At 41.8% G+C, this 27,729-nt stretch overlaps 2 protein-coding genes across 21 annotated transcripts in view; one reads left to right on the plus strand and one right to left on the minus strand.

Moving 5' to 3' along the window:
- Window positions 1–20,460, plus strand: part of LOC139379080 (ankyrin-2-like) — a 136,859-nt gene extending 116,399 nt beyond the window's left edge. Inside the window, exons 45-49 of the mRNA XM_071121850.1 lie at window positions 8,751–8,834; window positions 9,072–9,236; window positions 15,882–16,070; window positions 16,363–16,454; window positions 16,971–20,460. Coding sequence (XP_070977951.1) covers window positions 8,751–8,834; window positions 9,072–9,236; window positions 15,882–16,070; window positions 16,363–16,454; window positions 16,971–17,184 — 744 coding nt within the window. The 3' untranslated portion in view covers window positions 17,185–20,460. The remainder of the gene's footprint in view (window positions 1–8,750; window positions 8,835–9,071; window positions 9,237–15,881; window positions 16,071–16,362; window positions 16,455–16,970) is intronic.
- Window positions 20,461–20,517: 57 nt separating this feature from the next.
- The window catches only part of LOC139379081 (calcium/calmodulin-dependent protein kinase type II delta chain), a 94,435-nt gene continuing 87,223 nt past the window's right edge, over window positions 20,518–27,729 (minus strand). For 12 of the 20 annotated variants that reach the window (XM_071121865.1, XM_071121861.1, XM_071121854.1 and 9 more), the window contains 4 exons: window positions 27,214–27,289; window positions 27,032–27,126; window positions 26,656–26,892; window positions 20,518–22,143 (listed from right to left, as the gene is read on the minus strand). In XM_071121865.1, the coding sequence (XP_070977966.1) occupies window positions 26,657–26,892; window positions 27,032–27,126; window positions 27,214–27,289 (407 nt within the window). In that variant the 3' untranslated portion in view covers window positions 20,518–22,143; window position 26,656. The remainder of the gene's footprint in view (window positions 22,144–26,655; window positions 26,893–27,031; window positions 27,127–27,213; window positions 27,290–27,729) is intronic. The other 8 variants (XM_071121867.1, XM_071121856.1, XM_071121853.1 and 5 more) reach the window with 3 other exon arrangements.

The following is a 27,729-nucleotide window of genomic DNA, read 5'->3' on the forward strand; positions in this document are numbered from 1 at the left end:
AGAAGACAAACACATGGTACTATGCGTGTCACCAATAACTGTAACTGAATCAGGTGTATATGTCCCTGAAAGTTCACCAATCATATTCAAGTACACAGCTCCACCCTTTCTGGAATCTAGTAAACCTGAACCTCTTGTAGGTCTATCAGCCACTGGTGACGAGGCTCAACCTCCAGAAGATCAAGACATGGTACTATGCGTGTTGCCAATAACTGTAACTGAATCAGGTATTAATGTCGCTGAAAGTTCTCCAATATTAACCGAGTCCTCAACTGCACCATTATTTGAATTTAGTCAAACTGAACCTCAAAAAGGACTATTAGTACCTGCCTTGGCTCAATCTTCATCTGTATCACCATCTGTGTCACCAATAACAGTATCCGAATCAGGGACACATGTCCTTCCATCAGCAATACTAGTGCCAGAGTACAGACTTGTGTATGATGCAGAACTTTGGAAGCTTATCTCTCAAGTAAATGACCCACAATATGTAGGAGAAACCTACTGTAGTAAAACAGGTGTGTTTGAGTATGCTGGACAAAGAATAGAGTATGAGGTGACATCGGAACCTGAACGTAAATCGTTATCAATAGATTCTCCAGCTGAGGAGTATGACTCTAAGCCACTGTCACCGGAGTCATTATCAGAGTACAGACCCATGTCATCTTCATCCCTGATGCTGTTGGAGGATATTAAAACAATGTCTCCTGCGTCTACTGGAACAATGAATGAAAATAGGTCATTGTCACCAGATTCCCCCGTACCCAAATATTCACCATTGTTCTGTGAAGCTGTTCAGTTTCACCATAGGTCATCATCACCTGAATCGTTACCAGATGATGAGGTTTCTGAGATATTTGAGTCAAGATTTGTAGCTATTGAAGGTAGACCCTTATCACCTGAGTCGGGTGGATCAGTCAGTGAGAATAGCTCACTTTCAAAAGACAAAGACATGGTACCTTGTGTGTCACCAATAACGGTAACTGAATCGGGTGTAGAAGTCCCTGAAAGTCCACCAATAATATTTGAGTCCACAGCCCAATTCTTTCCTGAATCATCTAAACCTGAGTGTCAGAAAATACTTCATGTACCTAATTTAGCACAACCTTCAATAGAGCAAGATTTGACGCCATCTATGTCAACAATAACGGTAACTAAATCAGATGTTGATGTCTCAGAAAGTCCACCAATAACATTCGAGTCCACAGCCCAATTATTTCCTGAATCTAGTAAACCTGAAGCTCAGAAAGGACTGTCAGTACCTGATTTCGCCCAAACTCCAAAAGAACCAGCTTTGTCACCAATAACAGTATTTGAAGAAGGAATACTTGTCATTCCATCAGTCATACGAGTCCCAGTTTACAAACTTAAGTACGATGCAGAGCTTTGGAAGCTGATCTCTCCAATACATGACCCCCATTATGTAGGGGAAACCCCCAAAACTGGTATATTTGAGTATGCTGACAATATCATAGAGTATGTACAGACATCAGAAAGAGAAAGTCAAAGTTCATCAACTGATGTTACTGAGGAAAGACCACTCACACCTGATTCTGAGTCTGAATATAGGCCTCTCGCAACTGAGTCAGTTAAGATAAAGACTGTTTTGAGATCAGATTCAGCAGAGTCAGTAAAGTCATTGAAAGCATGTCAATCTTTATCTCTGAATTCCACCATACCCCAATATTCACTATTTTCCCTTGAAACGGCTCAATCCTATCATAGATCATTGTCACCTGAATCAGTATCTGATTCAGATGTTGAAATAGACCCAAAATATTCAATAGCTCTGGGTATTGACACGAGATCGTCCTTTCCTGAATCTCTAGGATCAGTCCATGAACATAGACCACTGTCCCCTGACTCTCCTGTACCTCCGTTTAGACAGGTAATACCTGAATCTGATCTTGGATACAGATCCTCATCGCCTGAATCAGTGACTTCAGAAACCAAATTTATACTTTCTGAGGCTTTTTCCTTTTGGCAGAGACCAGACTCACCTGAGTCAATAGCATCAGATACAGAGGAAAGACCCCTATCACCTGAGTCTTTATCAGAGTATAGAATCATGTCTCCTGAATCAGTCATGCAACTGACAAACAGCAGATCATCATCACCTGAATCTACAGCATCAGTGGATGAGTACAGGTGTCTGTCTCCAGATTCCCCCATGCCTGAGTTTAGACAGGCATTACAAGAATCTATCGTTTCAATGGTTGGATATAGGTCCTCATCCCCTGAATCATTGGCAGATTATGAAACAGAATCTGAAACAGAATACACTCTTTTGATTTCTGAGATTGAAGATAGACCCGACAGTCCCGATTCAACGGCATCAGTAGATGAGTTTAAAGCTCTGTCACCAGACTCCCCAGTACCCAAGTACACACAGCACGAAACTACTACACTAGTGGCATGGAATAGATCAGCATCGCCTGAATCGATATGCTCAGATACGGAATCTGAAATAGAGTTATTCATAGTTGCCTCAATTCTTCTTAAGGATAGATGCTCATCAGCTGAATCAATTGCATCTATAGATGAATGCATGGCATTGTCTCCTGACTCCCCCATACCTCAGTTTAGACAGATGTTACCTGAATCTGCTATTTCAACCATTGGGTACAGGTCATCATCACCCAAATCATTTGCTTCAGATATTGAATATGCACCACTCATTTCTGAGTCCTTATTTGATGAGGTGAGACCAGACTCACCTGAATCAGTGGCATCAGTTGATGAACATAGACCATTAACACCCGAGGGTCCTGTCCCTGATTATAGAGAGGCGTTACCAAAATCTGTATCAATAAGGGAATTATCCTCCACTGGATCAGTGTTGTCGGATTCGGAACACTTGATATCAACTGCAGAGTATTTTGCTAATGAACCTACACAATTGTCACCTGAATCAGTAGAATCAAACTGTGGGGAAACAGAGTTGTCAGCCAAAAGTCTCATTCCTGAGCGAGTATTACCATCAGAAATATTGGCACGTGAAGAAACAGACCAGAAATCAATGGCTGGTTCACCTATACCTGGAACAACCATGATGGTGGAAGAATACGATCTTATGTACGATGCACCTGAGTCTTTGCCTGACTGCCAACCCATGTCACCTGCAACATTAGTGTTAAAGGAGGATGTTGGAATATCATCACCCGAATCTGTGTTATTAGAGAAACCAGTTGAGAAGGATAGATCGCTATCCCCTGAGTCAGCTGAATACAGACCCATGTCTCTAGAATCAGCCATGTCAATGGTTGACGTTAGAACATCTTCACCTGAATCAATGCATGAGATGAATGACAACAGGTCGCTTTCTCCAGACTCACAGATCCCTCAGTATACAATATCAGGTGTATCACGAATGGATTCATGTAATATGGAGTATGCCACAATAGAACACAGGTCATCATCACCTGAATCAATGTCTTCTGGCTCTGAGTATGAGCTAATGGCCATATCACCGTCAGCATTAGAGAGTAGGCCATCCTCACCTGATTCCCTAGAATTAGTCGGCAGGAATCGGCGGCTATCGCCTGACTCACCGGTGCCTCAGTTTATGAGGATTTTATCTCAGTACTTCATGGAACCCCTTAGTGATAGAACGTCTTCACCTGAATCAGTGTCATCAGACACTGTATTTGTAGCCTTACCTCTAGATTATTGGGCCGATGTCCTCCGAAGGCAGTCGTCTCCTGAATCCGGTGAATCAGATGAAGAGTTAAGTTTAGTTATTACAGGTAGAGAAACAATGACATTTAAAGCAGGTACGTTGAGTGATGTGACAACTGTTTTAACTTCTGAGCGTGTCCCATTGTCACCCAAAGAAAAGTCCTTGGGTGTCACTCTGTTGTCAGTCCCCGATAATGAATTTGAAATAGAACAGGGACAAATGAGCACGACAGATCAAGGCTTACCAAGGGTCAGTGGACTAGTAGCAGAAATGGTTACCTCATCTACGGAATGGACACAGACAAAGCATGGTTCAGAGCATGCTGAAACCATCCCAACTCTCCAAGCCACTATTGGTTTGGAAGACGTCAAAAAGATCCAGGAAGACGTCCCAGTAAGTCAACGACCAGTGAAGGTCCAGGAAGACGTCCCAGTAAGTCAACGACCAGTGAAGGTCCAGGACGGAAAAGAGGAAGAAGTAGAGGTCCTGTGCCCCAGTGCTGATACAATAAACACCCAGGAAGACCCACAGAGGGTAAGAGAGAGAGCATGATAAAGCTGACTTGCACGTGCCATGAAATAATGGAATAACTCCCATGCTAATGGAGGATGATAATAACACTATGTGGTTGAAATGGATGTCTGGATTCTGAAGAATGTTTGTGCAATCACAATAGACTTGGATGGTGTTTGATGTAACTAACCAATTTTGTCTCTTTTGAGATGTAACTAATAATTTGTGAAAAAGCACAATCTCATTAATGTAACGTCATCTGGCACATCATGTTGGCCTTTAGAATTGCATGGTTTGTTCTCCAATGGTTTGATTTGAAATTTGTTCTTGCAGTGATTTAAAATATAACATGTTGTTGAAGAAAATGAATCACAAGACCTAGTACTCTACTAGTGTTATGCAGTTTGTTGATGGGATGTCGGTGGTGCATGCTGTAACAACGCATTTCAGTAATCCATGTTCAAGTGATGTCAACATTTATTTCTAGGCTCCGTCTCAAACTGCCAAGGAAATAATGTTGCAGACCGGTTATGGAAAGATGCAAAGTGAATTAAAGTCTACCATGATACTGGAAAGTACTTTACATGAGCAAAAGGCAGTTCCAGCCTTCAGTCAAGAAACCAGTGTATCAGTACTGGCATCTACTAAACAGATGAAGACAGCCACAGGCTACGAACCTCTTATATTAACTCCATTGCAGATCAGTGAACAAGACCCCTTCACTACCCATAGAGCAGTCACACCTAAACTAAAGAAACCTGACTCTGCCCGTCAGGAATTCTCTGGCTCGAGTGAATTTACATGCAAGGAATTTGAGCAGAATCAATCGGGTGAGTTATTTTCGCCGATGTCAAGCCAATTCCTGGTGCCTCCAGACTATGAAGCTGTGTTTTCCAGACGCCAGTCTCTGAGAGTCTCTGAGTGTAGCCAGGTGTCTCCCACTGACATGAGTCCAGTTTCACCCGTCTTCAGTGACTCTCTGTCAGATAAGAGTCAGGTCACGACGACCACCCTGATAGGTCTTGAGTCCGCTTCCAAGTCTGTTACACCTGGATCCGCAGAAGCCTTTGAATTCTCCCCAGACTTTAAGCGAGTGCTCGGTGAATTTGAGAAATCACTCTCTGCATTTGGACCAGATATCCAATCAGATTCCGCCCAAGAAGACTCAGACCTGGAGTTCTTTGACTGCAAAGATGACGTGTCAGACTTCTTAGAGCCAGAGGATCTGGAGCCAGAGGAACCTGAAGACCTCTACCACATTGAAGAGCCTCCTTCCCCAACCCCCTTCGGCAGCACACCGGAGACACACTTCCTCAAAGGGAGCCCTATATACAGCGCACAGTTCCTACGGGTGGATGACCAAAAGCGCTTCTCATCGGGTAGTGAAAGTCTTGGGGATTATGGCATTTATGACAGACCAGAAAGTGAAAGTGAAACTGTACCCACATGTGAAGAGCTTCCCTCCAGGTCGCGGGCAGGGTACGATGACGATGAGTACTCTCTGGAACGGGTAAGAGGTCGAGCATGACGACTGCACCCTGCCCTGGCTTGTGTCCCAGCTTCTCAGGCTGATTGCAGTGTTCCCACAGTCCAGAGAGGGCATCAACTCACTCAAACACAAGTACAAAAAGCTTATCAGTGCTGTGTTTGCATGTGTGTATACTTGCAAGACAATACACTGTAAGTCAAACCACTGGTCACTGACCAACACAATGGAGTAATCATGGGACAAAATCAGGAATAAGGAATATACTTACCTTTGAGAATGTTTGCTTGCTGTGTTTGCTAATTATTTTCCTATTTTCAGCTAAGGTATCTGATACAATGAAGAGAACATACAGTACAGTACATACAAATAAATTCCATTAAAAAAAGTGAAATAATTGTCAAACCTTTACTGTCAATACTTCATATTCCACATCAACATTCCATACAGAGGTACTTGTTTAGACTTTAGCCACCATTTCTTTGGATTATTGTTTACATATCTTGCATGGCTGGTTTTGTTGAAGGGGTGTTGTACAACTGGGCCTTCTCTTCATCTTCCATCTCCATCACCATTTCATAGAACCTCTCTCATATTTGATTCATTTCTGAAAAGTTATATCAGGTCTACGATAGCCTACTTTTGAATGCCTTTTTGCTATTCCAATGAGAGAAAAGTAAAAAGTCAAACCGAGAAAGAGAAAAGAAGGAACACTGTTGCTTGTTGTTTTGTTCTTGCAGTAACTGTGCCTGCAGTAACTGTTCTTGCAGTAACTGTGCCTGCAGTAACTATACAAAATGTGTAACCATGATATAATGATCTATTATGCTCACAATGGCTGTGTGCTGTCTCTCAGGAGATAAATGAGGAGCTAGGGTTGCTGTCATCGGATAACTCAGAGGAAGAGGTGTTAACCTCCAGGGTGGTCCGACGCAGAGTTATCATCCAGGTATCGGGCATCGGAGAGCATGTAGAGGAGTGGGCGCTGCCATAGTGTGCTGTGGTGCTGGGTTTAGATGTTGACTTTTTGCTTGTGGGTAATTTTGTTGCTGTGCTGAACTTTGGATAATGCCTATGATATACAGTGGGGCAAAAAAGTATTTAGTCAGCCACCAATTGTGCAAGTTCTCCCACTTAAAAATATGAGAGAGGCCTGTAATTTTCATCATAGGTACACTTCAACTATGACAGACAAAATGAGAAAAAAAATCCAGAAAATCACATTGTAGGATTTTTAATGAATTTATTTGCAAATTATGGTGGGAAATAAGTATTTGGTCACCTACAAACAAGCAAGATTTCTGGCTCTCACAGACCTGTAACTTCTTCTTTAAGAGGCTCCGCTGTCCTCCACTCATTACCTGTATTAATGGCACCTGTTTGAACTTGTTATCAGTATAAAAGACACCTGTCCACAACCTCAAACAGTCACACTCCAAACTCCACTATGGCCAAGACCAAAGAGCTGTCAAAGGACACCAGAAACAAAATTGTAGACCTGCACCAGGCTGGGAAGACTGAATCTGCAATAGGTAAGCAGCTTGGTTTGAAGAAATCAACTGTGGGAGCAATTATTAGGAAATGGAAGACATACAAGACCACTGATAATCTCCCTCGATCTGGGACTCCACGCAAGATCTCACCCCGTGGGGTCAAAATGATCACAAGAACGGTGAGCAAAAATCCCAGAACCACACCGGGGGGACCTAGTGAATGACCTGCAGAGAGCTGGGACCAAAGTAACAAAGCCTACCATCAGTAACACACTACGTCGCCATGGACTCAAATCCTGCAGTGCCAGACGTGTCCCCCTGCTTAAGCCAGTACATGTCCAGGCCCATCTGAAGTTTGCTAGAGAGCATTTGGATGATCCAGGAGAAGATTGGGAGAATGTCATATGATCAGTTGAAACCAAAATATAACTTTTTGGTAAAAACTCAACTCGTCGTGTTTGGAGGACAAAGAATGCTGAGTTGCATCCAAAGAACACCATACCTACTGTGAAGCATGGGGGTGGAAACATCATGCTTTGGGGCTGTTTTTCTGCAAAGGGACCAGGACGACTGATCCGTGTAAAGGAAAGAATGAATGGGGCCATGTATCGTGAGATTTTGAGTGAAAACCTCCTCCCATCAGCAAGGGCATTGAAGATAAAACGTGGCTGGGTCTTTCAGCATGACAATGATCCCAGACACACCGCCCGGGCAACGAAGGAGTGGCTTAGTAAGAAGCATTTCAAGGTCCTGGAGTGGCCTAGCCAGTCTCCAGATCTCAACCCCATAGAAAATCTTTGGAGGGAGTTGAAAGTCCATGTTGCCCAGCAACAGCCCCATAACATCACTGTTCTAGAGGAGATCTGCATGGAGGAATGGGCCAAAATACCAGCAACAGTGTGTGAAAACCTTGTGAAGACTTACAGAAAACGTTTGACCTCTGTCATTGCCAACAAAGGGTATATAACAAAGTATTGAGATAAACTTTTGTTATTGACCAAATACTTATTTTCCACCATAATTTGCAAATAAATTCATTAAAAATCCTACAATGTGATTTTCTGGATTTTTTTTCTCATTTTGTCTGTCATAGTTGAAGTGTACCGATGATGAAAATTACAGGCCTCTCTCATCTTTTTAAGTGGGTGAACTTGCACAATTGGTGGCTGACTAAATACTTTTTTGCCCCACTGTATATATATATTCATGTTTAGATTTCTGTCTCATTCTGTCTCCGCTTTGTTTTATACTGCACCATCATCTGCCATATAATTTTGTTCTGTGACAGATTGATGAAATATTTGTGATGTTAGATAATGGTGGATATGGTAATGTATATGATAATGGTTGATATGGTAATGTATATGATAATGGTTGATATGGTAATGTATATGATAATGGTTGATATGGTAATGTATATGATAATGGTTCGAAATGACTGATCTATGTTGGTTTATTTCCCTTTTTGAGATTGGAATGTTTAAACCGGTTCCTCTGTGTACTTGCCTTAACTCCAGTGTGTGTTTCGGGTCTGTTAAGTCTGTGCTCTGACTGTGCATTTACTATGTTCTCTCTCCAGGCGGATGACCTGCCAGACATCCCTCCCCAGACAGTTACAGAAGAACAGTACATGGATGAGCAAGGAAACATGGTAGTCAAGAAGGTAAAAGGGACATTTTACACCTACATTCACAGACACTGACCTCTAGAACACTCCCCGATTTACAGTAGACCTCAACAACATAAGAAAAATATAAGCTCCCACCAAATGATGATTATTTATTACATAACCACTATTTATCAATGATTTCCCCAGGCAAATAAGTGTGTTTGCTCTTATATGGCCTAGTCATGCAGCTCAGTGCTCTACATTCCTCTCTCTCTGGTCTCTCTCCCCCAGATCACACGAAAGGTGATCCGTAAGTACTTCTCTCCAGACGGTTTGGAGAGAGAGGAGGTGACGGTGCAGGGATCTCAGCAGGAGATGGTCAGCGTGGAGGAGGGAGACGGCTTCTCTAAGGTGGTGAAGAGGACAGTGGTCCGGAGTGAGGGAGATCAGACTGAGGTCAGTCCGTCCATCTGTCGTCTTTGTGTCTATACGTTTACATTTTGGTCATTTAGCAGATGCTCTTATCCAGAGCAACTTACAGTAAGTAGTGAGTGCGTACATTTTTGTATTTTGTTTGTGCTGGTAAGTGCTGTGCGGTCACAGTAGTTGACTGTTAATTAGCATTAACACATTTAGCACCTTCGGGCTTCCACACATAACCACTGATGCAGACATATGGAACATCTACATTTTAAAAATTCTAATAAATCCATGTAATATAGCCATAATAAATCCATTATTTATTTTAGACAGGTCTAAAGAAACATGATGTAGTCTATTTCATAAGAACAGAATAACATACTCTGAGTTGTCCTGATCTGGCTATGCCAAATGGCTGTGGGCTACACTAGTTAATTTAGCAGACAGGATTTGCTTAGAATTCAGTGGCATTATTTTTATATTATAGTATGAAGAATACAATTGAACAAAGCTGAATAAAATATAAATATTTTCTCCAAACTATTTGAGAGAGTGAACACATGCAGCTATTCTGTGTTGAGGAGTAAACAAAGAAACTGGTCCTCCTATATGTTTAATTTACAGTTATTAATATGACTTTAGTTGTTCTACAAACGTTGGGCTGTATGTTTTGATTTTTAATACATTTTTAGGCTGCATGATGCGACTCTAATAATGATTTGGAAAAAAGTCGCTTGAAAAGCATGAGCTCTGCTTTGTTTTTTTGCGCAGGCTGCACACACTACATCACACTACATCAGGTCTCTTATTCACAATTTGACAAGCACTTGATAATGTTGTACCAGTGGCTGCGCGCTCCATCGCGTGATTGGGTCCTTCTCACAGGCTACAAGTTAAGACAGACTTATCAGGGTTGCGACTGCGCGTCCTTATTCAATTCAGAAGTGTATTTTGAAGATATTGGAAGAACTGTCCACATTTAACAAGATGAGTAGGCCTAACGAACAGCAAAAGCACTAGCCTATGTCAATCTACATAGTACAAAGGTTGACCTATTCTGTTCTGTGTGAGAAATAAATATTCCAAACATAGTCTGGGACAGTTGTGGGATGTGATAGATCCTGAATTAATATGCAATTTGCTGATACTACAGATCAGAACGTTTAGCTTAAAATGTTGATAAACTATTAGGCTATGTCTTCACATTATAAGCACAGCAGTGCGCACATGGTAGTAGGATATAAGCGTGAATGTTCCATTAGTGGGAAACACCATTGTCAAAAGTGACCACAAATGCCATTATGCAATTAATGATTTTATTATAAAGGTGCATTTTTATAGCAAAATATTTATTCCCCAAACTTGAAAGTCACGCGTTGCTTATGTATGCCAGTTAGGCTCTACACACCCCTTGTAAAGATGATTAATGTGCTTCATATTAAGAAGTTATTAGGCTCCACACCTTATTAAAACATATAGGCCTATGGGCTAGGCTACATGAGGTGTGATACTAACCTTATTAAAACATATAGGCCTATGGGCTACGCTACATGAGGTGTGATACTAACCTTATTAAAACATATAGGCCTATGGGCTAGGCTACATGAGGTGTGATACTAACCGTATTAAAACATATAGGCCTATGGGCTAGGCTACATGAGGTGTGATACTAACCTTATTAAAACATATAGGCCTATAGGCTAGGCTACATGAGGTGTGATACTAACCTTATTAAAACATATAGGCCTATGGGCTAGGCTACATGAAGTGTGATACTAACCTTATTAAAACATATAGGCCTATGGGCTAGGCTACATGAGGTGTGCGACTATGATTAAGTCGTGAAAAAAGGCATTGTTTATTTTGCTCAGCATCATTCACAAGTGTTAATATATCATTTAGAATGGTTTAGAATGGACCATTATCATGCACCTGTATCGAAACAGGGGCATCAGGGAAAAATACATGTAATCTATGCACTTAAATTGCGAATGGAGGACGCTTTTCCCCATGGTTTATTTTCGTGCCTGCCAGGTAGGCTATACCCCTGTTTTAAATATAAGCAATGTGCTTTAATATTAGGAAAGTTGAGAAATAAATATAGTAGGCCTAGCCTATAGAAAGCTGATCCCTCTCTTTTTACTAGAGGCCATCATTCTGATTTCTCGTGCAAATGCAAAGCCTATAGAAATGTTGCACAACATGGGCTCTCATGAAGTGTTTGAATTGATTTTCATTGATGTCAGAGTGATTAGAGGGACAATAGAGTGCTGAGTACCAGGCAGTTAGCAAGTGTGTTAGGCTACTAATGACCAGCAGCAGCATCAGAGCTTGGAGAAGCCTAATTACCGTGACTAAACGGTCACGTGGAATTTGACTGCCTTCATGACTGCCGGTGTGGAGGTAATACAGTCAACGCGACAGCCCTAGTACTGGACCCCCATGGGAATCGAACCCACGTCTCTGGCATTGCAAGTGCCAAGTGTCTATAGTCTTTCTTTGGGGTCAATATTCCAGTGTTTCTGAAAACTATTGAGTATTACATGCAAGAACCATTTAAATGGCAATATACTTATGCAGTATACTAGATGCTGTAGATATCTGTCAGCTAGAACACTACACCTCCCATAACCCCCTGTGCTACAGGTCACCTGGCCAATTAAGGAGCTGAGTGATAGGTTAACTTGGCAGCATCTGTGCTAAACTGGGAGCATGCCACAAGAGGAGCTGCAAATTGCACAGCTTCATAGACCCAGGGGGGTTTTCTGGATCAAAATGCACAGCTTCATGGACCCAGGGGGTTTTTCTGGATCAAAATGCACAGCTTCATAGACCCAGGGGGGTTTTTCTGGATCAAAATACACAGCTTCATGGACCCAGTGGGTTTTTTTCTGGATCCAAATGCACAGCTTCATGGACCCAGGGGGTTTTTCTGGATCAAAATGCACAGCTTCATAGACCCAGGGGGTTTTCTGGATCAAAATGCACAGCTTCATGGACCCAGGAGTTTTTCTGGATCAAAATGCACAGCTTCATAGACCCAGGGGGGTTTTCTGGATCAAAATACACAGCTTCACGGACCCAGGGTTTTTTTCTGGATCAAAATGCACAGCTTCATGGACCCAGGGGGTTTTTCTGGATCAAAATGCACAGCTTCATGGACCCAGGGGGTTTTTCTCGATCAAAATGCACAGCTTCATAGACCCAGGGTTTTTTTTTCTGGATCAAAATACACAGCTTCATGGACCCAGGTTTTTTTTTTCTGGATCAAAATGCACAGCTTCATGGACCCAGGGGTTTTTCTGGATCAAAATGCACAGCTTCATGGACCCAGGGGTTTTTCTGGATCAAAATGCACAGCTTCATAGACCCAGGGGGGTTTTCTGGATCAAAATACACAGCTTCATAGACCCAGGGTTTTTTTTTTCTGGATCAAAATACACAGCTTCATGGACCCAGGGGGTTTTTTTGGATCAAAATGCACAGCTTCATGGACCCAGGGGGTTTTTCTGGATCAAAATGGGGCTTAGGCAGTGGGCGTGGCAGTGGGCGTGGCAGCGCATTGGTACCAACCATTAGTATGTGTGTAACGGGGGCTGAGCTATAGCAGAGTTTGTGAGGTAAGGCTGGATCCAGAAGGGGCCCGGGGCCGGGTAATTTTTACAAAACATCTGTAGAGTCAGAATGTTTTGAGCTCTATGATACTCACAAGCGTTGTTAGAAGGTAAAGGGTTCTTCTACATAAAAGATCAGAGGAAATCCCAGGACATACAGCAGTGTCTATAATGCTGTATAAGCTCACGTAGTTGCTGTCACAAACTCCACACAGTTGTCACTGACTAGTTGGATATTAATTTCCCACTGAGCAAACCATTTCTGTTCTTCATATAAGTCATTTTGATCAGGTTTTTCCTTTGGCTGACCTTATTTTCTTTATCGACATTTGTCAAGGAAACTCATGAATGCATCTGTTTATGTCAAATAGTTTTGTGTTCGACTAAGCTAACATATAGAATAGTTTTAAGATGGCCATACCATAGATCATTTAGCTAGTTGATTTGGAATTTTAGGACCCCTTTAGGTATCAAAAAATATATATAAAAAATGATTTAATAAATTATTACATTTGGCCTTTACTACTGTAGCCCATAGAAACACATTGAATAACAAATCCATAAAAAATAAATAATGAGGAATAAGGATTTGAAGTGCCTGTATATCTAGGAGATATAAGAAAGCTCAGGAAATATATATATTTTTTTGGAAGAAAAAACAAACATATTTTTGTTGCCACAAAACTACCTCCATACTTCCATTTGTTTGTATGGGTTACCTCCATACTTCCATTTGTTTGTATGGGTTACCTCCATACTTCCATTTGTTTGTATGGGTTACCTTCAGGCGAGTCCCATCTTTTCATAAAGTTGTCATAACCGCTCGGACGCTACAGACGTTTTCGTGAAAAGAACGATTTTCAGGATGTCTCCTGGTCTGACAAACACCACTGTAGCTCGTGGATTGAGATACAGCCAACCTGATATCTCTAGCTTAAACTGAAGGATTTTGATGGGGATTGTTTTATTATGTTACATAGATTGACTCACGAGTGCATCAATAGACTCTTAAGGAATAATTATTAAAGGTCGTATAAATTAATGATATATACCCATTGATTCTTGAAGAATATAACTTAGAAATGAGCTTAGATGAATAGTCATAAACCATCAGAACCCCAAATATAAGCTTGTTTTACTCCAATGTTTGTAAATAAAGTAAATGTTAACAAGCACTATTTAGCCTCAAAACATGTTTAAAACTATAATTGTGATATCATGGATGGTCAGTCCTTGCATCCATAGCTCTGTCTATGAATTTGAGAGTGGTTCAATTTCTCCAGCCCTCATCTCTCTGCTTTTTAACAAAACAGTTGCACTTTGTTATTGTTTCAACTGCCTATTGCCTCTTTAATGTTTGAATGAAACCCTTTTGAATCATTTAATGTTTGGAGAATATTACATGCTGACCGAGTTAGACCTTTTGATTTGAAATATGAAATAACAAAGTGCAACTGTATATTCAAAACCTTCATTTGCCTTAAATCTGTCTCCTGAGTCCTTTGTACTGAGATCCTTTACCCTTGTGTGGTCAACCGCTGGCTACACCACAATATATCATGTATCCTTATTTGCTACAGAGTGTACAGTGCATTCGGAAAGTATTCAGACCCCTGCAATTTTTTCACATTTTGTTACGATACAGCCTTATTCTAAAATTGATTAAATATTTTTAAAATTCTCATCAATCTACACACAATACCCCATAATGACAAAATACCTTATTTACATACGTATTCAGACCCTTTGCTATGAGACTCGATATTGAGCTCAGGTGCATCCTGTTTCCATTGATCATCCTTAAGATGTTTCTACAACTTGATTGGAGTCCACCTGTGGTAAATTCAATTGATTGGACATGTGTTGGAAAGGCACACACCTGTCTATATAAGGTCCCACATTTGACAGTGCATGTCAGAGCAAAAACCAAGCCATGAGGTCAAAGGAATTGAATGTAGAGCTCCGAAACAGGATTGTGGGAAAGGTACCAAAACATTTCGGAAGCATTGAAGCTCCCCAAGAACGCAGTGGCCTCCATAATTTTTAAATGGAAGAAGTGTGGAACCACCAAGACTCTTCCTAGAGCTGGCCTCCTAGCCAAACGGAGAAACTGTCACTCTGACAGAGCTCTGAAGTTCCTCTGTGGAGATGGGAAAAACCTTCCAGAAGGACAACCATCTCTGCAGCACTCCATCAATCAGGCCAGACGGAAGCCACTCCTCAGTAAAAGGGACATGACAGTCTGCTTGGAATTTGTCAAGGGGCACCTAAAGGACTCTGACCATGAGAAACAAGATTCTCTGGTCTGATGAAACCAACTCTTTGGCCTGAATGCCAAGCGTCATGTCTGGAGGAAACCTTGCACCGTCCCTACCGTGAAGCTTGGTGGTGGCAGCATCAGGAACTGGGAGAATAGTCGGGATCGAGGGAAAGATGAACGGAGCAAAGTACAGAGATCCTTGATGAAAACCTGCTCCAAAGAGCTTAGGACCTCAGACTGGGTCAAAGGTTCCTGTCCAACAGGACAAGGACAACGACCCTAAGCACACAGCCAAGACAACACAGGAGTGGCTTCGGGACAAGTCTCTGAATGTCCCAGAACCTGGACTTGAACCCGATCAAATATGTCTGGTGAGACCTGAAAATAGCTGTACAGCAATACTCCCCATCCAACCTGACTGAGCTTGAGAGGATCTGCTGAGAATAATGGGAGAAACTTCAGACTATGGCACACAAATACAAGTGTGCCAAGCTTGTAGCATCATACCCAAGAAGACTCAAGACTGTAATTGCTGCCAAAGGTGCTTCAACAAAGTACTGAGTAAAGGGTCTGAATACTTATGTAAATGTGATATTTCTGTTAGTTTTTTTTGTAAAAATGTCTAAAAAACTGTTTTTGCCTTGTCATTATGGGTTATTGCGTGTAGCTTGATGAGGGAATTTTTTTAAAAAACATTTTAAAATAAGGCTTTAATGTAACAAAATGTGGAAAATGTCAAGGGGTCTGAATACTTTCCGAATGCAGTGTAAATCAGTTAGCTTAGAACCCTATGTTTGACCTCTCCAGTTGACCTTCTCGGAGCCCCTTGCCCTGGGGGCCACCACGGCCTCGGAGATCGAGTCAGAACAGGCGCAGGGTCGAAAGGTCAGCAAGGTGGTCAAGACGACGGTGGTGAGGGGCGAGAGGATGGAGAAGCAGACAGGTGACCCCTCGCTGGCCGCAGACCTCCCCTCGGCCAAACAGGACTTTGAGAAGGTCAGTAGGTTGAGGGAGACCAGTTGTGATATAAAGCCAGGAAGGTATTTTCTACCTCAGTGGCTCGAGCAGAGCAGGTTGAGCTGGATCAAGTGTTGTAAGGGATACTATGCCTGGAACATAAAGCTGAATGATTAGAGCTGTATAGCATGCCATTGAAATGGTTCTTGACTGACATGTTTGTTACTGTATGACCTGGTAAAACCTTATTGAAGACTTAACTCAACTCTAAAGAACAGACACAGGGGTTTTGGTGTTTGATATGTTCTTTTCCTTGTTCTGTCACATCCAGGCATTGAGTTATGCTGGAGGCTTTGGGAAAATTCAACTTCCCCATTTAGTAGAAAAAGAGGTTGTGAAGGAGGACGGTTCTGTTGTCAAAAGGTTTGAGAACAGCATGGGAGTGTTCATTAATTGACCCAAGGTGTCCATGTTTGTACACTCCTGTTAGTTTTTTGAGTGATTTATCTGAAAGCATGATGTAAATACCTCTGTCTTAACATTTAGTTTACATGCTTAGATAAAATGCTAAGATTCGGACCTGGGCATGTGCAAAGTAAGTTACCCATCGAAGGGCGTGTTTAAGATGACTCATACGGTTGCTGTTGGTGATGGTAGAGAGAAGGCTCCTCTGCATGGATTTTTTTGAGACATGGATTAGCTCGAATGGTTTGGGTCACTATGACCAGTGACCAAAGTTAGAGTTAGTTTCAGTCGAAAGCCTGTCAATGAAGCTTTGACAAAACGTTCAGGTTCTTTTGGAATTATTGGTTAACCAAGTCTAATAAACTCTCTCTTCCATCTCTCGCTCTCTCTCCCCCTCCCTCCCTCTTTCTCTCTTTCTCCCATCTCCTCATCTCCCTCCCTCCCTCCCTTGTCTTTTCTCTGTCCCATCTCCAGAACCCAGATGCGTAAGTCTCGTACCCAGAAGAGGACTGTGGCGATGGATGCCCAGGGTAAGCATGTGCACCTGGAGCGGCTGGACGACACCCCAGAGACCCTGCAACCCGATGCCCTTCAGCAACACCTGCACTTGCTGCTCCAACGCTATTGCGCCAAGGAGAAGGAGGGAGGAGAGAAGGAGAAAGAGGAGGAGAGGAGAAAGAAGAAGTGATGGGCTTTTTTGATTTGCTGGCTGAGTTGTGTGTCTTCCCTTTTGGCCCCGCCCCCCATGCTACAAAAGCCTCCTATCCACAAAAAACCCATGAAGTCTTGTAAGCTATTCTCTACCACAACTCTGACCCCTCGATGACCCCTAACAACCCTTAACCTTTACCAGCCAGACTTCCCCTGCTAAAGACACTGGATTACGTTTTGGTTTCAATTTTAGTTTTTCCCTTTTATGACAAATAATGAAACAGTTTTATTATTTATTTTTTTTTGCTTTTGACTTGTTTCCAGTTTTTTTTGCTCATTTTGTGACCAAAGATGGCACCCCCTTTCTCGTCGGGTGACTTAGAATATATTTTTTTGTCTGTTATCCTTTTGTTTGGTTCTTGTAGTTTTTGGCTGCTGTGGTACAATAAAAAAGAGCAACACAAAAAAAATGCAACGAATGAAAACAGCTACAGGAAATGTATGAAGAGGGTGCACCTCGCACGTTGGCCTCATGCAGAGGCCTCTTTCTGAAGGAACGATTGTAAACATTTGTAAATAGAGAAGACTGGTAGAAAACAAAACAAACAGCAATTCAAAAGCATTTGTTACATTTGTCCCACGGTACCTGCTGTACACGTACGTGTACCAATCTGTTCTGTGGTCAAGGGTGAAGGGTCTTGACCCTTTTCATCCGACTATCAAGAGATTGTTACATAGGAGTCCGTTGTCATAAACAGTTTTGGAGAGATACTGTTTTAAAGGAGTGAATGCCATAGTCTTTCATCAAGGACTTTTGAATCAGATAAGCGCAAATACGCTGTGATCTGAACCCCCATTTTACTGAAGCAAATCATCCCCAAATAACCCTCCACTACAGTTCAGTTTACAAAGTTGGCTCAAGGTGGTTACGTGTGTAATGATGTGGTGTCGTTTGTTTTACATGAGCTTTGTGAACACACGTTCCGCCCCAGCCCCAGGTACTGCCCCAGGTACTGCCCCAGGTACTGTCCCAGGTACAGCCCCAGGTACTGCCCCAGGTACTGTCCCCATCTCCCTGTTTTTCTCTCTGTTTCTGTCTTATGGGTGTTGTGTAGTCAAACTTCCTTCTGAGCAGTGCTTCAGACTGCTGCCACCTATGTGTGTGTGTGTGTGCGTGTGCGTGTGCGCGCACGTATGTACGTGAGTGTGTTTGTGTGTTAGTTCATAGTATCCTCACTGACATTGCGACCTGCCAATTTCAAAAGAAATTATCCAGAATGTTCTCTTTTCTTGTCCTTCATGTACGCTCTTTTATCTTCATTACTACACCTACAGGTCATAACACCAGGTACGTCGCCCCTCCTTCCCTCCCATTACTACACCTACAGGTCATAACACTAGGTACGTCGCCCCTCCTTCCCTCCCATTACTACACCTACAGGTCATAACACTAGGTACGTCGCCCCTCCTTCCCTCCCATTACTACACCTACAGGTCATAACACTAGGTACGTCGCCCCTCCTTCCCTACCATGAGTCACTTGTGCGTGCCATCTCACACATCTATCACTGACTTTGATTAAAGGTAGACTCAGCAATATGACAAGGATGCAGAAAGTAAACATAGTGGGTCAATTTCCACAACAACTAAGAGCGTTGAAGCGTGAGGCTCAACTTCTCTGCTGTTTTGGTCCTGTGGCTTCCACTCTGTGAACAGCCTGAAGCAAACCTGTGCACATACTGGGTGTGACTATGTGAGAGCAAAGTCTTGCATCTCACTATCTGCGGTGCTGCTCGTGGCAACATCATTTCATTGAGTCTTTCTTTAAGCCTGTTAAGATTTGTACAAGCAAGTATAGGACAGAGCGACCAGTGTGCTGTAGTTGTTCTGTTTAATTAGCTGTTGTTGATTTGATTTTTTTCTGTTGGTTTTATGGTATCCAATAAATGGTGATAAGATCGGCACATCATCTTGAGTTTCTGACAGATTATTTTTGGTCTGCTTCGTGTTTGCGTGTGTTGGTAGCGTGGAGATGGAAGATCCTTTATCATTGGCCCTTTGACATGCATTATTTCTTGCTCAATGGTATGTTTCCACAATCTTGTACTGAGGGCAGATTGGTTGGAAGGCCAAGGGATGGAGCTTGAGCTATATGATTGGTTAACCAGTGTGTCATAGGAAACACTGTACACCTGGCAACCATGTCAGCATGCACTGCATCTGGCCAACCACACGAGTCACTAGTGCACAAAGACATCCCTGCCAGCCAAACCCTCCTCTTACCCAGACTATGCTGGGCCAATTGTGTGCCACCACATGGGTCTCCCAGTCGTGGTGAGCTGTGACAGAGCCTGGACTCAAACCCAGAATCTCTAGCGACACAGCTAGCACTGCCTTAGACCACTGTGCCACTCAGGAGTCCACATTACCTTAGAAAGTAAACTGTTCATCATTTATTTTGACTGGTTAGATTCAAAAGACCAAAACGTCCAGCTGATGATGTGTGCCTGAGTGGCAGAGGGTGTAAGACATAGGTTGCAATACCAGAAGGTGCCTAGTTCAAATCCCAGTCTATCTTTTGTTTCCCTCTCATTCCTTGCCTAAATGTTCTGCCCTCAGAACAAGCTCTACTGTTAATTACCATCCAAGCATTATCATTGTGATTTTGGCCCCCACAGACTTGCAAGGCCTATTCATTTCAACTGGTATACATGTGGGTGGAGTAAACACGGAGCAGTCTTCTGTTTAATTTTGTTTCTACGTATTTATTGACGTCCAGCCATGCTCCTCTCCTCCTCCAGTGTGCGGAGACATGAGTGTGTTTTATGTTTGTGTGAGTGCAAGTTGAAGATGGGAAAGGGAATTTCAATTAAAACTCTTCAACCGATAAGTTGCCATTGTACGCAAGGCTTCACATGAATTCTGAAACGCTCTAGAAACCATGACTGAAACAAATGCAGAAACCAGAACTGACATGGATGTACTGTAATCTTGGGCTGGCTGGCTAAAAGCATCGTTGGGTGTTATCTGTGGTACAGACTTTATCTATGTAATCTATCTAATATTACGGTTCATCACTTTGCCAATTTACTTTGTGTGATCAAAATCAAAGAAACCAAAAAAAATGTCAAAAACTTGCATTTGATTTGATGAATCCGCATCTTGTTTCCATGGTGATAACAATATTACACGTATATAAATATCTATGAGGGCATGTATTAGTTAATAATAAAGGAGGGGAAAGTCTGAATGGCTAACATGGCACAGCAGCTGCAGTGTATGTGGCAGAATATTAAATTGTACATGTGTCAAATGTGTGGTGTGGTTGTCATTTTTACTAACCATGCTTTGAAGGATTACACTACAGCCATTAGAAGTCAAATGTCAACTTTTTTAAATGTATTTTTATTTGTTTATTACAGTGATCACCTCACAAACTTTAAGCTATGGGCAAAGTGACATGGAAATGAGATTTGGCAGAAATCACATTTTATTTGATATTTCTTAAACATCTATCAGTCCTTTCTCATCATGGCAACAATATACACTTTGTCCCATAGTACAGTTCAACGTAACTTAAAAAAAAAAAAATTGTTGTCTCACCATTCCTGTAGGAATAAATGGGGGAAGTAATGGTTCTTAACACCAGTGGACATCCTAATGGCAAACCTACACAGTGCCTTTAATCCCAAATGGATTACCTCTTTGCCAATCCCAATATTCTAGGTTGACCCTGATTCAATTTTACTGCATCTCTAACTCCCTTACATTTCCATCAGCAAAACCAACCTAAACACCAATATATGAAAATATCTACCAACTAGGAAAAACTAACCAGAACAATGTGATCCCATATGACCGTCTCCCTTCTCAGTATAAAACATTGTGTGTTGCAACTTGTCAAGTAGAGTAACTAACACCCAGGTGTCAGTGGTAAAAGGCTATTTTGTCTTCCATAGGTTCTTATGCATGGACACGGGGTTGGGGAGAGAGGAGATGCTACACTAAAGAAACAGAACCATTCGCTATACATGAAAAGGTCAATAGTTCCCCAAAAAATATAGAACCAATAAAATTCACATAATTATCATCATCCTTATGAAAATATCATGATTAGACTTTTAGACAGTGTTCCATATGTCATACAATGGCTTTGAGTAATACAAGTGAAAGAAAGAATGTAAACTATAGATCAATCATTGAGAATTCGGTCACATTGCGATGATGTAGACACAAACGCATATTATAAAACATAGGATACCATTTTTCCCTTAACATAAACTGTCAATAAAAATTCCCAGTATTCATACTTAATATTGAGCCAGTTGAGAACAACTTGAATTGTTAAAAGATTGCAAACTAAGCTCATATTTAAACAGTTTAATATTCCAGAGTTTAAGCAAAGATATAGCGATTCACATCAATCACAAGTCTATACATCACCAAAATAAAAGCAAGCTCATGTTTGTCGTTCACTTATGTTCTTAGATTTTTCTGCACAAAGACTGACATTTAAAGAAGGATTGACAGACTGCAATGTTGGTTTAAGGCTAAACCTATATCAGTTCAGTTATTGGGATTGATGTGTAATATTCAGATGAGATGAATACCTTAATGAGTTTGGTGTTGGTTCACCACATGTTCCTGACACTGATAATATTGAAGATTGAATGCCATGGGAAAATGTTCAAACATAAAACATGTTCAAAAAGAGGAAATCGTTGTAAAAATGTTTAGTTATAAATGTCCTGCGATGAGACAGAAGGTGATAAAACAACATTTTCACTCAAATGATAAAATACAAAATTATATCGTCAAGATTGTTGTGTATTTCCTTTTCATCTTTTGCAAGAAGAATCTTCAGTTCAGCATCGACGATATGTAAACAACACTCTGAGATGGCAGAGTTGGGCCGAGATTGGATGAGGATGTGACAGACACTTGGTAGGCGGGGTCCATAGATCAGCAACAGCTGCAGGACAGGGCGTCATCTCAACTGCAATACAAAGATCATTTTGGAATTAGTAACTTGTGTTGTATTGTCAAAATGTGTGTTTGAGGCTAGAGAAAGTCCAAAGCGTAAACAAAGCAGACCAAGCTAGCTACATAGCTCCCGGATAAAGCAGGTTAGGTGGGCTAAGCTACAGTGCTTACTCCACTAAAAATGTTGCGATTATGCTGCGGGACTTAGAGGTAATTTGTGGTTTAGTACAGTACCCTGCGTCACCACTTCATTGCTCCAGACCACCACAAGGGGGAGTTAGAGCACAGATTATGCTTTTGGGTCCTACTGTGTCTCTAACTGACAATGAATGGGTGACATAAACTAAATAGAAACTGATGCACGACTTCCGTATTACTTGCTACAACGGTTGTTACAATAAGGCTTTTATTCTTTTATTTTGTTAGGATTATTTTGTTCTTACTGTAGTACTTTAGGCCACTCCCGACCGGTCACGTTGAGTGGCTCAAAGGTCTGTGTTGCTACAGATGCGCCGGACTCAACTTTTTCCTCACTCATTTTACGTTATTTGAAAACGAAATCTCCAAAATGTTTTTATTTTTTATTTTAAACAAAGCGATTATTATTATTATTATTAATTTAGAATGATATAAAAAGCCAGTTGTATATTCTCACAGATATATTATTAACCCTGTTAATAGGAGGACAATATATATTGGTCATGGCTCCCAATGCAGTTCTCCAGCTGTATCCACTGAAAGCACGCGAGGTTCAATGCACGAGGGCAAGGGGTAGCACAGAGCAACACTAAGGGGCATTGCACTAATAATGTCGCTGACTAGGGAAACGTTCCTGCTGTTCTGTTCTTAGTGCCAGTCTGCAGGTTGAAACTAAAACCAGGTAACTAATAAATGGCATCTTTATGCTTTTGTTAATAAAATAATGATAAAAATACTCTTTCAAAATGCCGATGTCAATTTAGTTATGGATCCATAACGAATTACTATGGGAATAAAAATCACTGAATTACAGAAATATCCTCCAATCCTCCATAGTCCCTGTGCCCAAGAACAAAGGCAACCTGCCTAAAATGACTACAGACCCGTAGCACTCACGTCCGTAGCAATGGAGTGCTTTGAAAGGTTGGTAATGGCTCACATCAACACCATTAACTCAGAAACCCTAGACCCACTCCAATTTGCATACCACCCAAACAGATCCACAGATGATGCAATCTCTATTACACTCCACACTGCCCTTTCCCACCAGGACAATAGGAACACTTATGTGAGAATGCTATTCATCGACTACAGCTCAGTGTTCAACATCATAGTACCCTCAAAGCTCATCATTAACTAAGGATCCTGGGACGAAACACCTCCCTCTGCAACTGGATCCTGGACTTCCTGACGGGCCGCCCCCAGGTGGTGAGGGTAGGTAGCAACACATCTGCCACGCTGATCCTCAAACCTGGAGCTCCCCAGGGGTTGGGCCGACCAACCAGTGCTCCCGCACATTGGCTAACCGGGCTATTTGCATTGTGTACTGCCACCCACCAACCCCTCATTTACGCTACTGCTACTCTCTGTTCATCATATATGCATAGTCACTTTAACCATATCTACATGTACATACTACCTCAATCAGCTTGACTATCCGGTGTCTGTATGTAGCCTCGCTACTTTTCTAGCCTGTCTTTTTACTGTTGTTTTATTTCTTTACTTACTTATTGTTCACCTAATATCTTTTTTGCGCTATTGGTTAGAGCCTGTATGTAAGCATTTCACTGTAAGGTCTACCTACACCTGTTGTATTCGGCACACGTGACAAATAAACTTTGATTTGATATGTAACTATTGGCAGAGAGTCACATCATATTTTTCGATATACTGAAGGCCTACTGTAGGCGACATGAGTCTCACTAGTATTGAGTAATGTGCTGTTAAAAGTGGTATAGGTCTTATTTATTTAAAGAGCATATTTAAGTTAGAAGCAATAGGATTTGAAGCAATAGCCTACAACTATTTTAGTTTCATGCTGCTCTGAGACAAGCATGGGGACTGGTCTTGATAAATGAATGAGATTTTTATTTGGACTGAATCTCTGTTTGGGTATTGGTTAGACTACAATTATACAATTAGAGTGTAGAAATGTTAGTGTAACCTTAATTTAACAAAGGACAACCTACTCCTTCCTCCCCATCGGGGAATTGAACCCCGGGCTCCCGCGTGCCCGCACGACACAGGGATTCTTTTGCTAAATATCCCGGGTACAGTACTACCGACCATCACGTTGTACAGCGCCATAGTTTCCATTCCATCCGTTTTTCTTGGAATAGAAACACCATGACATCAAATTAATTAAGCAACATTAACTAAAAGCAGTCCCATATACTATGTTCTTACAAAAAAACATTTAAATGCTCCAGTACAGCCAATATTGAAGGCTATCAAATGCTTCTCAAAGATGCCCTCTGGTGGTCAAACTAGCACTAACTAGCATTAATTGTACCAGTGGTTGGCACTTAAATAACGTCTGCAATACGCTGCATCTTTTAAAGGACTGTAGCTAAGATGGGCTAAGCTAGTCACAAACCTTGACTAGCTAGACATGATCAGGGCTAAAGAAGAAGCCAGTCAGACCACACTACATACAGTAGGACCTAGTAGCTACATAGTGTAGACCACACTACATACAGTAGGACCTAGTAGCTACATATTGGAGCCCACACTACATACAGTAGCACCTAGTAGCTACATAGTGCAGACCATACTACATAAAGTAGTAGGCTAGTAGCTACATAGTGGAGACCACACTACATAAAGTAGCAGGATAGTAGCTACAGTTGAAGTCGGAAGTTTACATACACTTAGGTTGGAGTCATTAAAACTAGTTTTTAAATCACTCCACAAATTTCTTGTAAACAAACTATATTTTTGAAAGTTGGTTAGGGCATCTACTTTGTGCATTACAAGTAATTTAAAAAAAAATTGTTTACAGACAGATAATTTCACTTAATCACAATTCCAGTGGGTCAGAGGTTACACTAAGTTGGATACACTAAGTTGACTGTGCCTTTAAACAGCTTGGAAAAAGCCTCTTTGCTTGACATCATGGGAAAATCAAAAGAAATCAGCCAAGACCTCCACAAGTCTGGTTCATCCTTGGGAGCAATTTCCAAATGCCTGAAGGTACCATGTTCATCGTAAAAACAATAGTATGCAAGTATAAACACCATGGGACCATGCAGCTGTCATACCTCTCAAGAAGGAGACGCGTTCTGTCTCCTAGAGATGAACGTACTTTGGTGCGAAAAGTGCAAATCAATCCCAGAACAGCAACAAAGGACCTTGTGAAGATGCTGGAGGAAACGGGTACAAAAGTATTTATATCCACATAGCTTGAAAGGCCGATCAGCAAGGAAGAAGCCACTGCTCCAAAACAGCCATAAAAAAGCCAGACTATGGTTTGCAACTGCACATTGGGCCAAAGATCATAATTTTAGTGAAATATCCTTGTTTGATGAAACAAAACTAGAACTGTTTGGCCATAATGGCCATCATTGTGTTTGGAAGAAAAAAGGGGAGGCTTGCAAGCCGAAGAACACCTTCCCAACCGTGAAGCACGGGATGGCAGCACCATGTTGTGGGGGTGCTTTGCTGCAGGGGGACTGTTGCACTTCACAAAATAGATGGCATCATGAGGAATGACAATTATGTAGATATATTGAAGCAACATCTCAAGACATCAGAAAGTTAAAGCTTGGTCGCAAATGGGTCTTCCAAATGGACACGCATACTTCCAAAGTTGTGGCAAAATGGCTTAAGGACAACAAAATCAAGGTATTGGAGTGGCCATAACAAAGCTCTGACCTCAATCTCATAGAAAATTTGTGGGCAGAACTGAAAAATCGTGTGCGAGCAAGGAGGCCTACAAACTTGACTCAGTTACACCAGCTCTGTCAGGAGGAATGGGCCAAAATTCACCCAACATATTGTGGGAAGCTTGTGGAAGGCTACCCGAATGTGATGAAAGAATGAAAGAATTGACCCATGTTAAACTATTTAAAGGCAATGCTACCAAATACTAATTGAGTGTATGTAAACGTCTGACCCACTGGGAATGTGATGAAAGAAATAAAAGCTGAAATAAATCACTCTACTATTATTCTGACATTTCACATTTTTAAAATAAAGTGGTGATCCTAACTAGGATTAAATGTCAGGAATTGTGAAAAACTGAGTTTAAATGTATTTGGCCAAAGTGTATGTAAACTTCCGACTTCAACTGTACATAGCGCAGACCACACTATATAAAGTAGCAGGCTAGTAGCTACATAGTGCAGACAATACTACATACTTTAGCCCCTAGTGCAGGTGGAGCCGATACAGGACAGATACAGATGCTGGACAGCTACAGGACAGGGACTGTAAGTACATCCTTCTTAGCCAGGTAGGGAGGGATATGAGGTTCAACGAAGAACCAATCCAGCTTCACAATGAATTCAACTAACCAAGACAGCACTGAGAGAGCACCTCTAGTCACCTTACTTGGCGGGCACAGTGGGTGAGCCGGAGCGGTGGAAGTGGATGTTCTGCCACTTGGCGTCACGGCGCTGCCAGATGCGTGTCTCCTCTGACTGCATGGTGCGCGGCATGCCGCTGGCGTCCATGTACTGGGTGAGGCGGATGTAGGCGATGCACGCCGCATCCTCGCCGATCAAGTGCACGTGAGGGTTGAGCAGGATGGTGTGGACGGGCCCTTGCTTGCTCCTGGACAGAGCTGGATGAGAGAGGGGAGATGGAGGGAAACGGATCAAATCAGTACACAATCAAGGTAATTAATGCCTCTACAGCCATTGGTCTTCATATGGCTATGTGTTGATCTTTAATGCTACGAGTGCATAATGGGATGCAGGTACCGTTCTCAAAGTAGAACTTGTGGAAGTCAGTTCCCTCCACTAGGTTTCCCAAGGCCTCTGGTTCAAAGGATGTCAGGCCGGGATCACAGATCTTCCTGTGGGAGAAAATGGGGAACACAATGAAGATCGGATTGCATATGTTTTTTTGAACGGTGTAATGTTAAAAATTCCAAATCACTAACGTGTAGGCTTCAAAGTCTCCATTGTTGATGGCCTCAATCAGCTGCTCAGTCACTTTGATGATCTCCTGCTTACGAGCTGAAGGTGAGCAAGAGACAGAATTTTTTGGGACATTTTCACAAGTTGCCTAAAACTGTCCCACAGCCATGGGTGATTAGAGTAAGACACCCCTTATGTGTTGAGTCATCTAGTGAGTCTCTATAGAGATGTTGAGAGATTTACATAAACCCAAGTAGTGGTAGCAATGCAGCCCAAAACACAGCCAAGAGGTCCAGGGGCAAAGGGGTGTATTCATTACGGCGATTCTGTTTCAAAATGTTTTGCAACAGAAACAGTTTAAACTAAAAATATTTTGCAATGAAAACTACTGGACAAATTCAGGTAGGTCCCTGCCCGTTTTGTTCTGTTTGCTCTTGTTTGGTTCTTAAACAGTCAACGGTTATCTTTGCAAGACAATTAATAAACCACAGGTTCACCACTTCCACACACACACACACGGGAAAATCAGTGTGTTTCAC

Source organism: Oncorhynchus clarkii, chromosome 21, assembly GCF_045791955.1.
Source record: "Oncorhynchus clarkii lewisi isolate Uvic-CL-2024 chromosome 21, UVic_Ocla_1.0, whole genome shotgun sequence".
In the NCBI taxonomy this organism is placed as follows: Eukaryota; Metazoa; Chordata; class Actinopteri; order Salmoniformes; family Salmonidae; genus Oncorhynchus; species Oncorhynchus clarkii.